At 41.9% G+C, this 17,068-nt stretch overlaps 1 protein-coding gene across 6 annotated transcripts in view; it reads right to left on the bottom strand.

Moving 5' to 3' along the window:
* The window catches only part of TFB1M (transcription factor B1, mitochondrial), a 47,601-nt gene that overhangs the window by 20,232 nt on the left and 10,301 nt on the right, over positions 1-17,068 (bottom strand). For all 6 annotated transcript variants that reach the window (XM_006022384.3, XM_025202641.1, XM_025202640.1 and 3 more), the window contains exons 4-6: positions 15,577-15,685; positions 10,657-10,808; positions 2,178-2,297 (exon numbers count right to left, since the gene is read on the bottom strand). In XM_006022384.3, coding sequence (XP_006022446.1) covers positions 2,178-2,297; positions 10,657-10,808; positions 15,577-15,685 — 381 coding nt within the window. The remainder of the gene's footprint in view (positions 1-2,177; positions 2,298-10,656; positions 10,809-15,576; positions 15,686-17,068) is intronic.

Here is a 17,068-nt window from a genome sequence, read left to right as displayed (position 1 = left end):
GAAGGGATGGCTTTAGGATTCCAAGTTTATTAATGAAGGTTTTCAGGTCAAAATTGTTCAATTTAGAGCTGGTATCTTGGTCTCTCTCACCTTTCACTATCTCTCCACCTTCCACACATACTCACCAAAAACTGAGGTTTTGTTAAAACAAACATTTCCTTGAGTTCATGAAATAGTTTTATCTGGAAAAAAAAATGGTGGCTAGAGGGAAATATGTAACCTGAAGGAGACATTGTCTCCTTTTATAGAACAGTCCACTGTGTAGGCCAGGAGTGTTCAACCTCCAGCCCATATGATCTGTGTGATCCAGCCCAATGTGGTGGGCACCAGCGGTAGCGTTAACTGCCATTCCCATGCTGCCAAATTTCAGACCCATGGAGAGTCCTGCAGGCCAGATACCATGGCCTTGCATGCTGGACTGTGCCAGCGCATGGCTTGATCCTGGTGCGCAGGCTGGCACGTTGGATCACACCCATGGACCAACCCCATATATCAACCCTACACAGGGTCTGGCCCACAGACTGACCCCATAGCACTCATCCAGCCCACAGGGCCAGAAGGTTGGGTGCCACTGGATTAGGACATTTACTCGGGATATGAAGAAAATCAGGTTCAATTCCTCTCTCTCAACTCACTTACCACTTCTCACAAGAGTACCCTATCTAAGCTATTCTGGGATAGCAGATGTTTCATGGTTCCTGTTGAAGCTCTTCCTCCTGTATTACACAAGGCCAGAAAGTGAAAGTGTCTCCCCAGATGGTGTTTGGCAAGACTAATTGGAAGAAAGGAAGGAGGCGATTCAGCTGGTAATCCAGAGGGCAGTAACTTCATGGAAGCCAGAAGTCACTATGTATTCATTTTAAAAAAATGACAAACAAAAAAATAACAAAAAACCTCAAAAAACAAACAAATCATGTAGCTAACCACTTGACCCTTTTTTGGTATTATCTTCTTTGTGCATTTATTATTTTGCATATATTGACCCAGTTTCCTCTTACTCATCTCCTTTCTAAACAAATCCAAAGCTTTTCATACACTTCATCTTGGATGTCTTTCCATATATCTTGTTAATATATTATTCAATTTACCGCATTGTTATATAATTCAACTCTAAGCCCCTTCTCTATTCCTCCAATATTTTATTCAGGGGTAGGCCCACACTGCTCTTTGGCTTGGTCCTGCAAAGCACTGTTCGCCTCGCAGCTTCCACTGAGATTGGACGTACAAGCACTTGGCACATACCAGGATCTATCCTCTTTGTAAACCTTTTCAGGTTTTCACATGTTGGTGTTATTCTAAAGAATCAGATGAACCTATATTCACAGTTGTCCAGTGTCACAACCCAATTAACTTGTGCCCATGCCACTGAGCAAGAGATACCATTCAAATCATCTTCATTTGACTATTAAGGGTTAAAAGACTTCCCTGCCAAGAAATTCCTTGAAACAAAACGCTGGTGGTGTACTACAGATAATTGGTCAGCTGAAATAAAATGCTAGGGGAAACTATATATAATTGGTCAAAGATAAGCGTAAGCTCCTCACACGTAGCACACACGTAACAGGTAGAGAAACCTAACCCACTACCTTGTAACTTGAGGAGACAAAGAGCTGCCACCTGCCAAAAAATTAAAGATTCCATATAACGGTTCACGATTGTTAAAGATTCCATATAACGGTTCACCATTGGGCATTCCTGTAAAACACCTCTGCCTATAAATAGTTTAACAGTTTCCGCCCAAGTCGGAGAGCTCTGGGGATTTCACAGGAAACACCTGTGCTTGTCACCAGAGAATTGGGAAATTGATCAGTTCCTAATTCATCACCCCGTCAGCGTAAAATATTGACATAGAAAGTCTTGCAAGCACGACTGTCTGCTTTCGGCGCCACGTCCGTCATTATCTCGCCGTCATTTAACTGCGTGCGTATATTTGACTCTGTAACCGAAGCGGTAACGGAACAAAGGCTCGCCTGCGTCGTCCATCACTATCTAGGCGACGTAAGTAAACAAACTCCTGTAACCTACACGCGTCTGTGCCTGGTTAATTCCACTCCATCCATCACTACCCGCCTGCCGAGTTCTAAATCTAAACCCTCCGGTGTGAGTCAGGCAGCTGCCGGCGGCTGCTCTGATTCACGACATCCAGTTAGCAAAGTTGATGGACAAAGAAGACTTACCTTTGGTTTTGGAATAAAGGCGTGACCTGGAATTACGAAACAGTTTTGAACAGTGCAGAGGTGTTGAGACATGATGGACAGTCTACTGCGTTGCTTGCTTCCTGTGCTAGCTATGAGCCTCTGTGGGAGGATTAAAATATGAATCAATGAACCAGGCTGATCAAATAGAAACAATATTAAAGCTTTATTGACTTTTGGCTTAATATTAAGGTAAGATTATTTAAAAATCAGAGTAAAAGATTTTCTTCCTGTTGCTTGGCCCCAGCTCACTTCCCCACTGGCTGGAAGCTGCACCCATGCAGTAACCAGGGAGCAGGGGGTTTAGAGGAGCAAGGAGAAGCAGCAGTGGCATGGGCACAGCCAGGGAGCTGGAGGCTTGGGAGAGCAGTGGTAGTGTGGACTCAGCTCCCAGCTGCCTAATCTTGGCACAGATAACTTCCTCTCCTCCGCTGATGCACTGCAAAAGCTACCCAACCCATGACAAACTGGGCCTGGGATGGTCCAACCCACAGCTTGCCAGCCCCCCCCCAGTATAAAAGAAAGCTCTACCAATTTCCTGCTATTTTTGATAAATGTGATAAAAACACAAAATGCTTAGACACAGGAGTAGAGGTGAATGTCATTTTCTTGGACTTTAGCAAGGCCTTCAATGCGGTATCTCATCCTGTTCTCATAAATAAATTAAGAGGCTGCAAAACAGATGTTTACATGGTCCGGTGGGTGGCAAATTGGCTTAGTGGTTGCACCCAGAGTGGTAGTAGACGGGTCATTATCGACCTGGAAGGATGTGGGTAGCGGGGTCCCGAAGGGTTCGGTCCTTGGACCTGTACTCTTCCAATATCTTCATCAGTGACTTGGATGTGGGTGTGAAGTGTACTTTGTCCAAGTTTGCGGATGATACTAAATTGTGGAGAGAAGTGCACACTCCGGAAGGTAGGGAATGACTGCAAGCAGACCTGTACAGGTTAGAAGGTTATGGTGTACTGCCCACTGCCTGTGGGCAGTACACAATAGGATGCAGTACAACAAGGACAAGTGCAGAGGGCTGCACCTAGGGCACAAAAATATACGTCACACCTACTGGCTGGGAAGTGACCCTGTCAGCAGCACAGAAGCAGAAAGGGATCTTGGAGTCCTAGTGGACTCCAAGATGAACATGAGTCAGTGTGACGAAATCATCAGCAAAGCTAACCACACTTTATGATGCATCAGCAAATGCATGGCAAATAGATCCAAGGAGGTGATACTTCCCTCTATGCAGCATTGGTCAGACCGCAGTTAGAGTACTGCGTCCAATTTTGGGTGTCGTACTTCGAAAGGGATGTTGATAGACTTGAGAGGGTCCAGAGGTTAGGGGCTTACAGGACAAGCCCTATGAGGAGAGACTGAGGGACCTGGACCTCTTCATCCTCTGCAAGAGAAGGCTGAGAGGTGATCTTGTGGCCACCTACAAATTAATTAGGGAGACACAGCTAGGGATCAGAGATGTTCTGTTCACCAGGGCGCCTCTTAGGGTAACAAGGAACAATGGTCACAAACTGACAGAAAGCAGATTTAGGCTGGACATCAGAAAGAACTTCACGGTAAGGGTGGCCAGAATTTGGAATGGGCTTCCAAGGGAGATGGTGCTCTCCCCTACCTTGTTGGTCTTTAAGAGAAGGCTGGATAGGGGGTCATCTGACCCCAGCAGTCTTTCCTGCCTAGGCAAGGGGTCGGACTTGATGATCTGTCGAGTTCCTTCCGACCCTAGCATCTATGAATCTATGAATCAGGAGAGATGCCAAAGCTGTGTGTATTCCATGAACTATAAATTCCATGAACTGGCACTGGCAGGAAATGCTTCTTTTTGTTTTAATAAATATTTTGCCAGTATAGATGAGACCTCAATGTTTTTGCACAAAAAGAAATACAGCAACAGGCTTCAGAAAGCACTCCAGTGCCAATAAAGACTGGCACATGAAAACAACATTTGTATCGTCATTCACTGTAACAATGTTTTCACTATGAAGAGAGAAAAAAAAAAAAAAGATTACATTGATATCCGATGGTAAAAACATAGTCTCCAACTAAAACACTATCTCTATAAAGCTGCCATGGTCTCTGATGGCTCATGTAAATAAAGCAACTGAACTGTGGCTGTTTATATGAAAATGATTTTTAAGTTCCTATTAAATTAACACTTAGGGTGATTTAAGTGCCAGAGGAGGATGCTCAATTGTTTTCAGTGTTATTTCAGGAAGAAAGCTCAAGCCTTGGTTTTGCCATGTATACACCAACATCTTCAGTACTAGTTCATGGGAAACTGCTGTTAAAAAATCCCTTCAGCAATGGGTCAATTTCTTTGAAAAATAATAAGGGTAGAGTCTTTCAGATACATGGTATATTAATAAAATTTGTACAAAGACCTTTTACCTTTCAAATCTGTATCAGTTGTTCCTCTTTACTCATTACTGGCCTTTTATATCCTTCTAGCATTTCTTCATACCCACTTCAAACCATACCTGGACAACCTTGGATTCTGTACCCAACCATCTAAGTGACATTGCAGAGATGTATTATTTTTCCCCAGGTAATTTACTCAACATTTGTACTTTCTCAAGGTATAAATTACCATGTAACAAATGTCACATTTCTCCTGAGATAAAACATTTTGTCCCAGGATCCTAGAGATATACAAGTCATAGGAAACTAGGGCTTGAAGAGACCTCACAAGGTCATCCAGTCCAGTCCCATACTCAAGGCAGGATCATCCCCGACTAAACCATCTCAGTCAGGTGTCTGTCCAAACTGATTTTGAACACTTCAAAGGATGGAGATTCCACAATTTATGTAGCCTGTTCCAATGACTAACTACTCTCATCATCAGAAAGCTCTTCTTAATCTCCAACCTAAAATTTCCTCTGCTGCAGCTTGAGGTCATTGCTCCTAGTCTAGTCCCCTACAGCCACAGAGCAAAACCCATCTCCATCCTCTCTATGAATGCTGGATCTAATTCAATGGATCTAATTCAATGCATGAATGGATCTAATTCAAGGGTAATGCTGAACACCTCTGAAGTACAGAATATTCTCAATGCTTTGTAACTTCAAATGGAAAAGGTTTATCACTAACTTTTTTCTTTGAAAACGATCATATATTTCTCCTAAAAAGATATTAAAAATAACAGTACTATTATGGGAGGTATCACACTAAAAATCAGTATGGCATAGCTGACCACCTGGACACGTACTAAAATTGTAAGGTATACAGGGTGGATACAAATCAATGATTTAAAAAATAAATAAATAAATAAACAAATCGGATTTTTTAAACAATCTGATTTTTATTCAATTGTATTTTTTGATTTTTTTAAGATGCTTTTTTAAAAAACACCCTATATAAAGAAAGTTTTAATTTAAGATATGTTAAAACTCAAAGATTCAATAAGGATTATAACTTCTAATGATATATTATTTGAGAAAATATATTCATGTAACCTTTTTAGAAATGTTTTATAAACAGATCACAAGAGGACATGGACTATATTAGAGACCCAATCTTATGAGGTTCTCAGAGGCTCCTCCATAGATTAGTAAAGATTAAAGAAAACCACTCTACCCAATGGGACTTATTGCTCAGTCTAGCACAGGGGTCTTCAACATTTTTTAAACATGTACACCCCTTCTGCCTCAAAAGTTTCAGCTCATATACCCCTTTATATTTTTTTTCCTCATTTTTAAAGGGGTGAGGGCAGACAACAGATCTAGGTACTCGTGGTAAGGGAGGGAGTGGGGCTGGGGCAGGCACTGCACAGCTGGGGCAGAGTGTGGGAAAGAGCCATGAGAGTGGTTCATCTGGTTTGGGGGGCGGCTCCTGCTGCTGTGCACACCCCAGTGGAGGCCCAGGGGTCACATGCCCTCCAGATCTGTGCATAGGGCGGAAGCAGCTGCAGCAGCAGGCTGGACTCTGCACCCTGCTACTCCTGTCCCAAGAGCTGCGCTATGCCATGTACCTGCTGCCGCCAAGCGGACAGGGGACAGACAGACACATGCACACAGGCAGATGCAGACACACAGACACCCCCTGACCAGCAGGTAAGTGTGTGTGTGTAAGGGGGAAGGGGCAAGGCAGGGGAGAGGGAACAGGTGGGGGGAGGAGGGGGACCCTGTTTGTGCCTACTCCCAGGAGCAGGGCCAGGGGGCTGAGGGCAGCAGTGCCCCTCCGTGGGCTGCACACGCCACCTGGCCAGCCGGGTAGGGGGGAGGGAGGGAGACTTGCACATGGTGGCCGCCTTGCAACACCTTGCGCTACTGCTGCCACACCCCGCACTGCTTCCCCACAGCAGGTTGCATGTGAGGCTCTGTGGGCTGCTGACAAGTCTTGCATCCAGCCAATTGCGCGTTGCTTGCCAGCAGCCCACGGAACCTGACGTACGACCTGCAGTGGGAAAGTGGCACAGGGCGGGGCAGCTGTAGCGCAGGGTGGTGGTGGTGGCCCCCACATCTGGCTGGTCGGGCAGTGCGTGTGCAGCCTGCAGAAGGGCACCACTGCCCTCGTGCCGCCCCGGCCTGGGAGTGGGCACAGATAGCAGGCAGAGAGAGTGAGCTAGAAAGGCCGTGGGGAGCAGGGAGGTGCTACGGTGTGCCACATGGGGCTGGCAGCACCTGGCGCGCCCCTCCCCCTCCCCCAGGTAAGAAGCAAAGTATGGGAACATGCTGGGGAAGACGCTGCTGCTGCGCCCTAGGGCATGCTCCATCCCTGCCCACCTGTCCACCCACGCATACTCCCTATGGCCTTTCTAAGTACCCCCTGGTCTAGCAGATCCCATTAAGCATCTCTGCAATGCTTAGTTTCAGTTCTCAAACTGTCAATTTGTCTCTCCAGAGATAACATCTTTGTTAACATCAGGAGCTTGGTAAACAGCTGTTCACTAGGGCGCCCCTGGGGAAGACCAGGACCAATGGATACAAACTCCTGGAAGGCCAATTCAGGCTTAATACCAGGAAAAAGTCCTTCACAGTCAGGGTGTCCAGACTTTGGAATAAACTCCCTCCAGAGGTGGTGCAGTCACCTACCCTGGAGGTTTTCCAAGAGGAGACTGGACAGTCACCTCACTGGGGTCACTTGATCGTTACGTCTTCCTGCCTAGAGTGGAGGGGTTGGACCCAATGATCTGTGAGTGTACGTTCTAAAAATGAAACTACATCTATTTCTAAGTTATGAATAATATGTATTAAGATTATAGCAAACAAAAAGAAAGTGCTGATTTGTAGAAAACAATGATTAAATTGATGGCTTTTGACTAGCAATTTAAATCATGTTTAAATCAAACTCACCCTGAAGGTATATACACAAGCTGCTCTCAAACAATTAAAATCTGTTAAAACAAGAACACACTTATCTTCCTTCCACTTATATTTAAATGTGTATTGCTTGCTGGAAAAAGAATGGCATACTTTCCTTTTCCTTTTTGCTTCAAACAGAAGTAGAATAAACTGCTATTTCACTAGCATTTTTCATTCAATGATCTAAAAAGCATTTATCTAGATACCTGCAGGAAATGGCTATTATCCCCATTCTTCTATCCAATAGATACTATAAATACTTAAAATGCAACTGCCGTTTTTTATGAACAGCTAACCCGCTGCATAAAAAGGAGGCAAACTGATTTGCCCAAGACCGCACAGACAGCCAAAATGGTGTAACTTGAGCGTAGTAACTCAAAATACTGATTCCAGGGAAGAAGAATATTCAAGAGGACAAAATTCAGGGAAGGTTGTTCTTACAGTTAAAGAGGACTGGATGTCAAACTAGTCATAGTGGAAAATACAGATTCACACCCAAACAAGCATGTGATTAGCTCAGAAAATATGAACTGAACCACTGAATAACTTAGTATTCTGTCTTACAAAAGATGCATTTTGTGTGTTTAAATAAAAAAGGAAAGATAACCAAAAGATCTTAAAACAGATCCTGTGACCTTGAACACATCCCCCCACTTCTTAACGTTTTGGTCTTTTCAACTTTTTAAATACTGGGAACTTAGTGTGCATGCTGTTTTGCATCTCATTTGTGCTATGTTGGGTGCAAAAACACTATAATCTGCACATCACATTGAAAGAAATGCTAATGGCATGTACAGCTGGCTATAGCTATATGAAGTATGCGGGGCATTTATGTTTTCCAACTGCCTTTATATTTATTTCTCATTACCATCACAGCATTCCATATTCTTCCCGTCCTTTCACCTTTATGTTTTAAAGCCTAGTTAGTTAACCAAATGTTCATGTTTAAGATAATGCCTCTTACAGAATCAAGTGTTTCAAGAAAATAAACTAGACCTTTTGTGCCAGAATCATACCAACTCAAAAATTAACAAAAAACACGCTCTTTATTTCAAAGTTACAATATATCAAATGATTTTCCCTAGTGTTCTCTACAGCCACCTAGTGGAACCAATTCAGTACTTATCTGAAACCCTGTTCCCACAAACACCGTGGTAACTGTAGCAGACCAATAGCAGCAATACAGTAAGCCACTGGGAAGGAAAATAATAGCAGAGCTCTCAGCAGTGCCATACAATTTATTACACTATAACTTAAACAATTTAGAAAATTCCTTCTAGGTAAAACTTAACATCTAAGTGTATCTTCTGGAAACAACAACTTTATCCTTTCAAGAGCAACATCTACTTAAGGGACATACAAATCTGAATACAATCACACAACACTGAACAGAAAAAAACTAATTTAGTTCTCTCAAACTGATACTGTATCATCACCTTCTTAAAGTGTTGACATTACAGCAAGTTAGATATATTACAAGTCAGAAGTTTCCTTGTGAACAAATTAAATTCCAACTTATTTGCAGTTACACCTTGTGGTAGCTTTCAGGACGGGCAATATAAAGAAATGTCTTAAGATCCTCTAGAGTTAGTCATCTGGTATGTCTGTCAACTGACTCAGATTTGATGGTGGGTAGGCTGTACAGTTAATTTTTACAGAATTCAGTTATTACAAGTGTAACCAGTCACAAATCTGCTCAAGGAGCTATTCTTAGAGCCAGAAACTGATTTGATGCCACCCACCAATTTTATTCTGACCAGGGTCAGGATGTGGCGAGCAGACTGGCAGAAGCTCTACTAAGAACTCTTAATTTCAAGATTTAATACAGGGAAGCCAAGGCCAGTGACTAGAAGGCTTCACAGAAAAAATTCCCTCCTTTTGAAGATTTTAATTAATTATTGGTGGAATGCAGTATTATGACTGTTTCAAAATTGCAACCACTGTTTGAAAGGGAGCCCTGGAATAAAGGTCCCTTTTACGCATGCATGTAAAGACACAATGGGATCTAATGCACAACACACACAATCACACCTCCCGTGATGCTATATGTACATGGCAGGAAGAATGATTGTGGGATTGCACATTAGATCCTAGTGTGCCTTACTGCTGGTACAGGGGCAGCCAAACCCTAGGCTCCCCATGCATCAGCAAGAAGCAAGGTCCTGCAGCTGGGGGCCCAAGAGGCTTCCACAATCTCCCCACCTCAGGTGCGTGTGAAACCCGAGGGCTGGAAAACCACACCTGCCACAGTCTCCCAGCCCTGGGGATTCCACATATTCCCTGGGCTGGGAGATTGCAACTGCACCCTGTGGCTTCCAGGACCCAGCTGGGTCCCAGCACCAGGAGGCATTCTGCCAGAACCCAGTGCCTAAAGCTGCAGGATTCTGGGCAGCAGCCTTGGGGTGCTACCAGAGCTCAAAGTTGGTGTTCCCCTCCAGCAGGGAGCCTGGCCACCTGCTAGGGCTCCCAGCTACAGGGGAGATCCTGCTACATGTGCCAGTTAAAGCTGGTTACCAGCCAGTTATTGAGATCTAACTTTATAGATGTTGGACCTTTTCATGGCATGATAGGTACTTTGCACATGTAGCTGGTTTCAGTTAATTGTGTAATGAACCAGTTAATTGTGCAACATCAATAATGAGTAGAGGGGACCAAAGAAAGGTAAAAGGCATAACTCCTCATTTGATTTTTGAGGTACTTGAAGAAAAAAAAAAAAAATCAAGCAAAAAATCAGATGAGTTGATAACTGGAGACTTCACACTACTTGATACAAGAAGGAAATAGTCAAAGACAGAAGATAAGTTGTTATGAAATCCACTCAGAGATCTGTGGATAAAACTGTAAGTATCTTAATACCTTCAAGAGATGTGCTCCACATAGGAAGAAACTTTATTGCATGTAATGAAAGGAAGTGAACTGATTTTTAAATTAATATTAATTAAATTCTTTGTAGCTAAACACACAAGCTTAAGCACTTTGCAAGGGCTGATTCCCCAATTTGCAATTTACAAGTATAGAATATTAGGCACCTTAAAAACTCTATAGTCAAACAAAATCTCTTGGATATTTGTCATGTGCCACTGCAATATTTTGACATATTTTAAGCATTAAATCATAATGGTCCCTTCCAGCCCCTAACAACTATGAAATCTTACCTCTCCTACTTCTTTCTGAAAAGTCAAAGTCATCTGAGTCCTGCCATAAATAAAAGGTCCATCTCTATTAGAAACATTTTCAAGCCACTTGATGATTAGAGGAGTTGAAACACTGAAGGGCAGATTCCCAATGATATGTATATTTGGTGGATCTGTTAGAATTAAAAACAAAATAAAAAGTCTTTTGTAAAAATCTTACTATATCCCTCTCTCCCTATATATGCCTTTTGATATTTAGGAGTACAATTATGTTGCACATAAACTATACATTATTACCCTACCTCTCTTACATACACACTCTAGACAGGGATAGCCAGCCAGCAGCAAGAGTGCCACAAATGGCATACGTAGCTTCTGCATGTTTAGGGAAGATCAGGGAGGGGGCTGGCAGCACAACAGTCGGCAGTGCTGGAAGCAGAAACAGAGAGACAGATTGATGGGGTTCAGAAAGCAGTGCAGAACATCAGGTAGAAGAGGATTAAAAAGGTACTAAAGGGAGAGCAGGGGACTTAATTTGTGGCACTCCTGCCTAACAGCTACCCCCAAAGCTCTAGACAATACTGTTACATAGGGCGCGTCTACTCGTGCAATTATGATGCATGAATAAACTGCAGAGTTTATTGTTCTGGAGTTAATTGCTCCCAGATGTGCCTTTGAATGTGCGCTTGGAAGCGATTTACTTGAGCAATAAGCTTCACAGTTTATTCATATGCAGCACATGGAGCTGAGGCAGAGCAGCTCTGAATGGCAAGGGGTCCTGTGGGTCAGCCTGCCAGCCCAGCGCTGCTCCTCTCTGACTCAACATACTGCGGAGGGACTGGCTGGGGCACAAGGGATCTTCAGTGTGGAGCTAGCCAGCAGGCAGCCCCTGCACTGAAGCATCCTTGTTCCCCAACCAGCATCTACAGATGTGGTGCTGCAGAGTAAATTAATTTATCCCAGCCTAATAGGGGTGCACGTGTAGACGTGGAGACATTTACCGAATAGCCAATTAGTCAACTGTGCAGTAAACGTTTCATGTAGACGCACCCATTGTGGGTTACTTTTCTCCCATTGCTACAGGAACAGGGCTAGGTTTTCATTTAAGTTACTTCAGAGTAGCTAAATTTCAATAGTTCCTGCAGGTCTACATAGGTGTAGCTAAGAACATAATTTAAATGAGAGTTGAGCATAAATGCCCAAGTGGTCACCAGACTGGCTAAATACTGGGGTCAAGCATTGTCAAATCCCTGCAAAAACTGGTCAAATATTTTAAAACATTAAATTTATTATAACAAGAACACTAACAGACTTTATTTTCATCAGATTATATATTTATGCCTAATTACAAAAACAAATTACTTCATTAAGTGAAATTCTAAAAACCTTTTCAGCAATGTTAGGTTAGTATTTTAAAAGTAAACATTACTGAAGACTGAACAGATACAAAAGAAATATGAAATTCAACAGAAATAAAACAAACACAAAAAATATAAAGGTAAAAAAAAGTCTTAAATGTAGCTATAGATAGGCTATACCTTCTCAAGCCTTTTGTTTTGTGTGATCTTCATTTTCTTTATCAGCTTCAATTCCTTTACCCATATTTTTGTCATCAAATTTTTTAGCATCTCTTCCTTCCTCTTGATCTGAATAAACACTTAACTGTGTCATTCTTTCCCTCTAGTCATACAATGAAGTTATTTGGTTTATTTTTGTTTTGAATGGATAATTCCTCGAATCAACCACTTTGACTCAGCACTTGCTATAGTTCAAGGAAGTATTAAAAGAATTTCTGACACTGCAGCCACTGTGCAAGGAGGATACAATCATTTCCATGAGGAATAAGCTCTTTCAATTCAACTGATAGGATTGCACTCTAGTTTTATGACCAAATACAGTGATTCTTGGTTTTTAACTTGCTACCTGTAACAGTCTTTAGAATTTGCAACAGTCAGTATAATGTCACTAACTCAAAGCCATCATCAAAAAGGTCTTGGCATTGAAAATCTGACTCAAAGGCAAGCAGCATTACATGGAGGCGCAATCACTTACTTTTTTTTCTGTGCTATTATTCTATTATCTTTTTCTCTTAGGCTTTTTAAGTGGACTGTTTAATATTCTCACAAATGTTTCTTAGTATTCAGCAACTCATTCAGGGCAAACAATGTAGAACTATCATTTTCCATATTCTGAATGAACTAAGATACTGGTTCAAGCAGTGAATTAAATTTGAGGTCTGCAATCTCTTTTGCAGAATACCTGGGTGGGAAGCAGCAGTGGTCAATCCCAGAGTGGCAGCACGGGGTGGTGAATGGCAGTGGCAGCCGCTGCATGCAAGCTTCCCCATTTGGATCTGGGAGGGCGGAGGGAGCGGCAGCGGGTCCCAGAGTTGCGGTGGGGGAAGTGCCAGATTTTTTATAATACCAGATTTTTGGCATCTGGGTTTATGAGGTTATACTGTATCAAAGCTCAAAGAGCTTTCATATTAGCTGCAGAGGTCAGTCAGATCAGAGAATCTCCTGCAGAGCCAATTTACTGATTATTTTTTCAAACCAGCCAGGAATCTCTATCTAACTCAGTTGTGGAGTTGCATCTTTAGGACCTTTTGATTCTCAGATCAATACCCATCACTGTGATGGGTTGCATTAATGCTCCCAGAAAGGGCGTCCCAGTCAGCCTTGCTCTATGGACTCAGTGTGCTCACACGGTTAAAACTTGTTTCTGATGTTGTAAAAGAACAGATCTAAAAGCTGGCCAAGAAAAGTCCAAGTTCATCAGAAAATTGGTGTTTTGTCACTGGCAACAACATTTTGAGGGTCCTTAAATCCAAAGGATTTCCCCCATACTTTAATTAATGATCAGAAAAATGTTCCATTGTTTCCTATATGCTGGTATTGGTGGTGGAGGAGTTCAGAATAAAATAGTAATAATATGAAGGAAGGTTCGAATTCTGAGAGGCTCCACATAAATCTTAAGCAGCATTAACAGGCACTGCAAGCTTGTGAAGAGTATCTGTACCTCCACACATGCCACAGGTATCCGGCAAACTGATCCAAGGGCTTGGTATTCTATAAATGTCAAAAGTGAAAAATATGCAGATATTCAAAAAAATATGCATCTAGGTAGCCCGCTTACACAGTATAAAGAGTAAATGACAAAAACAAGGTAGATTACACATCTATAAGCAGGGATCTGGGTTTTTTGTTTCCCAAAGAAAAAAGGAATAAACCATGGATTTTACCTTTTACTGGAGGCAAATGTGGATTTCTTATTTTACTAGAAAAACCCTCAGATTTTGCAACAAGTTCCCTGCAGGCTGGCAGAGCTCCAGCCTGTAGTGGGCTGGGAGGGAGGAGGAGGAGGGCAGTCAAGCAGGGGGTGCCACGTGTATTGGGGCTATACGAAACAGATCCGGAGCTGGGCACAGATCCAGGGGCTCGCACCCCTCGGGAGGGTTGCTGACCTGAGCCGGACTCCTCCTGGGGGGTGAGAGCCCCTGTATCTGTGTGCTGGATGAGAGGAGGCTACCGCCTGGGACCAGTGCTAAAGCCAAGTAAGCCCAGCTTTGAAAGTCGAAACATTGAGTGCCCTCGTTTCATTTTAAAGCTGTTTCGAATCCTTTTGTTTTGTGTCAATTTCGCTGCCTTGAGCTTGAAATGTGTCGAAACAGCTTCAAAATGGAACACCCCACAAAATTTCACACAGCCCTAATGTGCATGTACATGGAAAGCAGCTCCTGCAGGTAAGTTGGGGGAGGGGTGACTGAGACCCCCAAAGGGAGGGAGGGAGTTGGGCAGAGCTGGGGCTGCTGTCCAATTAGGCACTGCCTGGGGCTTGGGACTGCAATGATTAAAAGGAAGCTCCGTCCTTTTAACTGAGCCTCCATCTTTAACTAAGAATTTAGCTTTTGAAAAAGAAACTTGTAAGCTTATCTCCAAGTTTACTGAGTACTATCAGATGATCCTAGAAGAAAAAGGTGAGATCTGGCCCTAAGAAACTACAAGATCTGATAAGAAGTTATGACTGGAACTTATACTTTCACAAAACATGGTTGAAGCTACAGAAGTAAGAAATGAAATTTGCAAGACATTTCAAGTACAAAAATTCTACAAGTTTCAAAAGAGGACTCACCAGGAATCTTTGGGGAAGAAAGGGCGGAGCAGAATTTAATTAGCGGAGTTTTACTGCACAAAAGGAAGGATAAAAATTACTATTTGCTTTATCTCTGTGCTCTGCAGGAGTGGTGAAGCTGCAAAGTTTTCTTTTTTTTTTTTTTTTAAACACAATATGGATAAGGCAGCAGTCCTCAGCCTTTTTAGATTCAAGGCAGTCCTTGGAAAATGTCAGCTCTTTTTTTTTTTTTTTTTTTAAACTACAGAAAAATAGAGCAATTCCTTTGTTGCAAAGAAATGAGAAAGACCACAACAGGTCAGAATATTTCTGGCACTATAAATTTCTGTTTAAAATCTCTGGATTTTTCTTGTGGATACTGTTTGCATACTGAACATTGCTAACATTTTATGGTAACTCACAGCACCCTTAAAAGGATCTCAAGACACCCACAGGTTACTGAAACACCCTGGTTGAGGATCATGGACCTAAGGCAACTTTTTAAAGTCCAACAATTTTAACTCAGGTGAGTGTTTTAAAAGAATTTAAGCTTCTGCATCTTTACCTTAACATGCCTCCATATTGATTTTCTCTTTTTTTTTTGTTGTTTTCTTTTCCTTTTCTTTTTTGTTACACAGGAGATGTAAAGTGAGCCATTTTACCTAGGTTTATCATTCAGGAGAAATCATTCTGAAGGATCACACAGAGTGAGAGGAAATGCAAGTCACGACCAGGTATGATATGGTAAAACTCCAAATATCTTGTCAAACAAACAATCTCATTTCACAGCAACTTACAAATGAAACTAGTATGCCATGAACAAATACCAACCATCTTGCCACATTTTTCGAAGGTGTTCTGGAAAAGCTCTGTTCATCCTGTAAGTCAAAACGTCCCCATGAACAATGCACACTTTTCCTGGAGCTGCTTCAGATAGCATCTATTTGTTGGTAAGCAAGAAGAATTAATTTAGTTAGTACCTACACATTTTGGCAAAGTTCTAAACATACTGATGATACTCTCCCCTAGCCTTAGCGGAGTTAAACCAGGCATGAACCTGAACTAACATTTTTATCCTCAAATCGAGGAGGCATAAATGGGTGCTTGAACACCCTAGATGGCAGCCACATACACAGCAATGTCAGTAACTGTGCTGACACTAGTGCAGCAGTAGCAATGCCTGCAGCACATAAAGGTGAGTATTTTCTCTGTCCTGTATAAACATCTAACTCACTAGCGTGTACTGCAAAATCAGAGATAAGTCTTTTTAATATGTAGGGTCAAATTTTACTCTTGTATATTCATATAGTCTACCAACGTATAGCAATGGTATTTGCATGTTCACATTCGATTTGAGGACAATTTTTGCTCTTATCCTCTATTGTTGTCTTTCAGGCTTGTAATGTTGCCAGAACCCAGCTTCAGTTTTATGATGCAGATATCACAGACAGAGCCTAAAAAGAATTTAGTAAAAATGCAGAGCACTTTAAATGTCAGTAATTTTACACATACATAAAAAGCTCATTTAAATAACAGTCCCCAATTGTTATTTTAATAGCTGACATTTTCCATTGTTCAAATTCCAATCTTTTTATGTACATCTATTCTAGATTGAGACTGAGAACTTTTAATGGAAAGCTAGAGAAAAATAGATGTTATGACCCATATTATCAAAGAAGAATGTAATCTATAATTCATTGTATTATTGGGGAAATAGTATTCAAAACTAAAATTAATACTAATATATGCAATACACTGTTTGTTTATTAATACTCCGCTTTTGAATGGCAACAAAGTGAATAGCTGGGATAGGGGCATATTGATTTCTGCTGTGAAGGGCTTGCTAATGAAAAACAATGACTTGTTTTGCTAGAATGAAAAATAGAAATCAGTATGTCTAAAGTATATTATCAGAATTATGTAAATGCATCCTTTCAGGATCAGGAATCTGTGTTGGTGCTTTTTTTGGCTATCGAAGTCAAGTGTCCTCCAAATTTTAAAAATATTTTGATTAAATAAAACCAGTGTTTTCTCCATTTATTTCCAATGGTAATACAATTCTTAAAACTGTAAATAATATGGGCAAACATCATGACAGAAAGATTAAATGGACCTGAGCAGGTTGTCAAGATCTCCCTGGGCAATGGGTCAGATCTGGACCACAGGGACCCCTCCTGAGTGGATCCATGGGGCTGGCAGCAACTGCAGTGGGGCCACGTTCAGAAGGCACCACAGACTGGGGGCCTGCCACCAATGTCCATCAGACCCCAAGGACTTCAAGTTCTGCAGAAGACCACCCTCCTCTCAACTTCCAGCACCCTGC

The sequence above is a fragment of the Alligator sinensis genome, unplaced genomic scaffold (assembly GCF_000455745.1).
Source record: "Alligator sinensis unplaced genomic scaffold, ASM45574v1 scaffold331_1, whole genome shotgun sequence".
NCBI classification, from domain to species: Eukaryota; Metazoa; Chordata; order Crocodylia; family Alligatoridae; genus Alligator; species Alligator sinensis.
The sequence above is the reverse complement of the archived record's forward strand: the minus strand, read 5'-3'. Positions and strand labels throughout refer to the sequence as shown.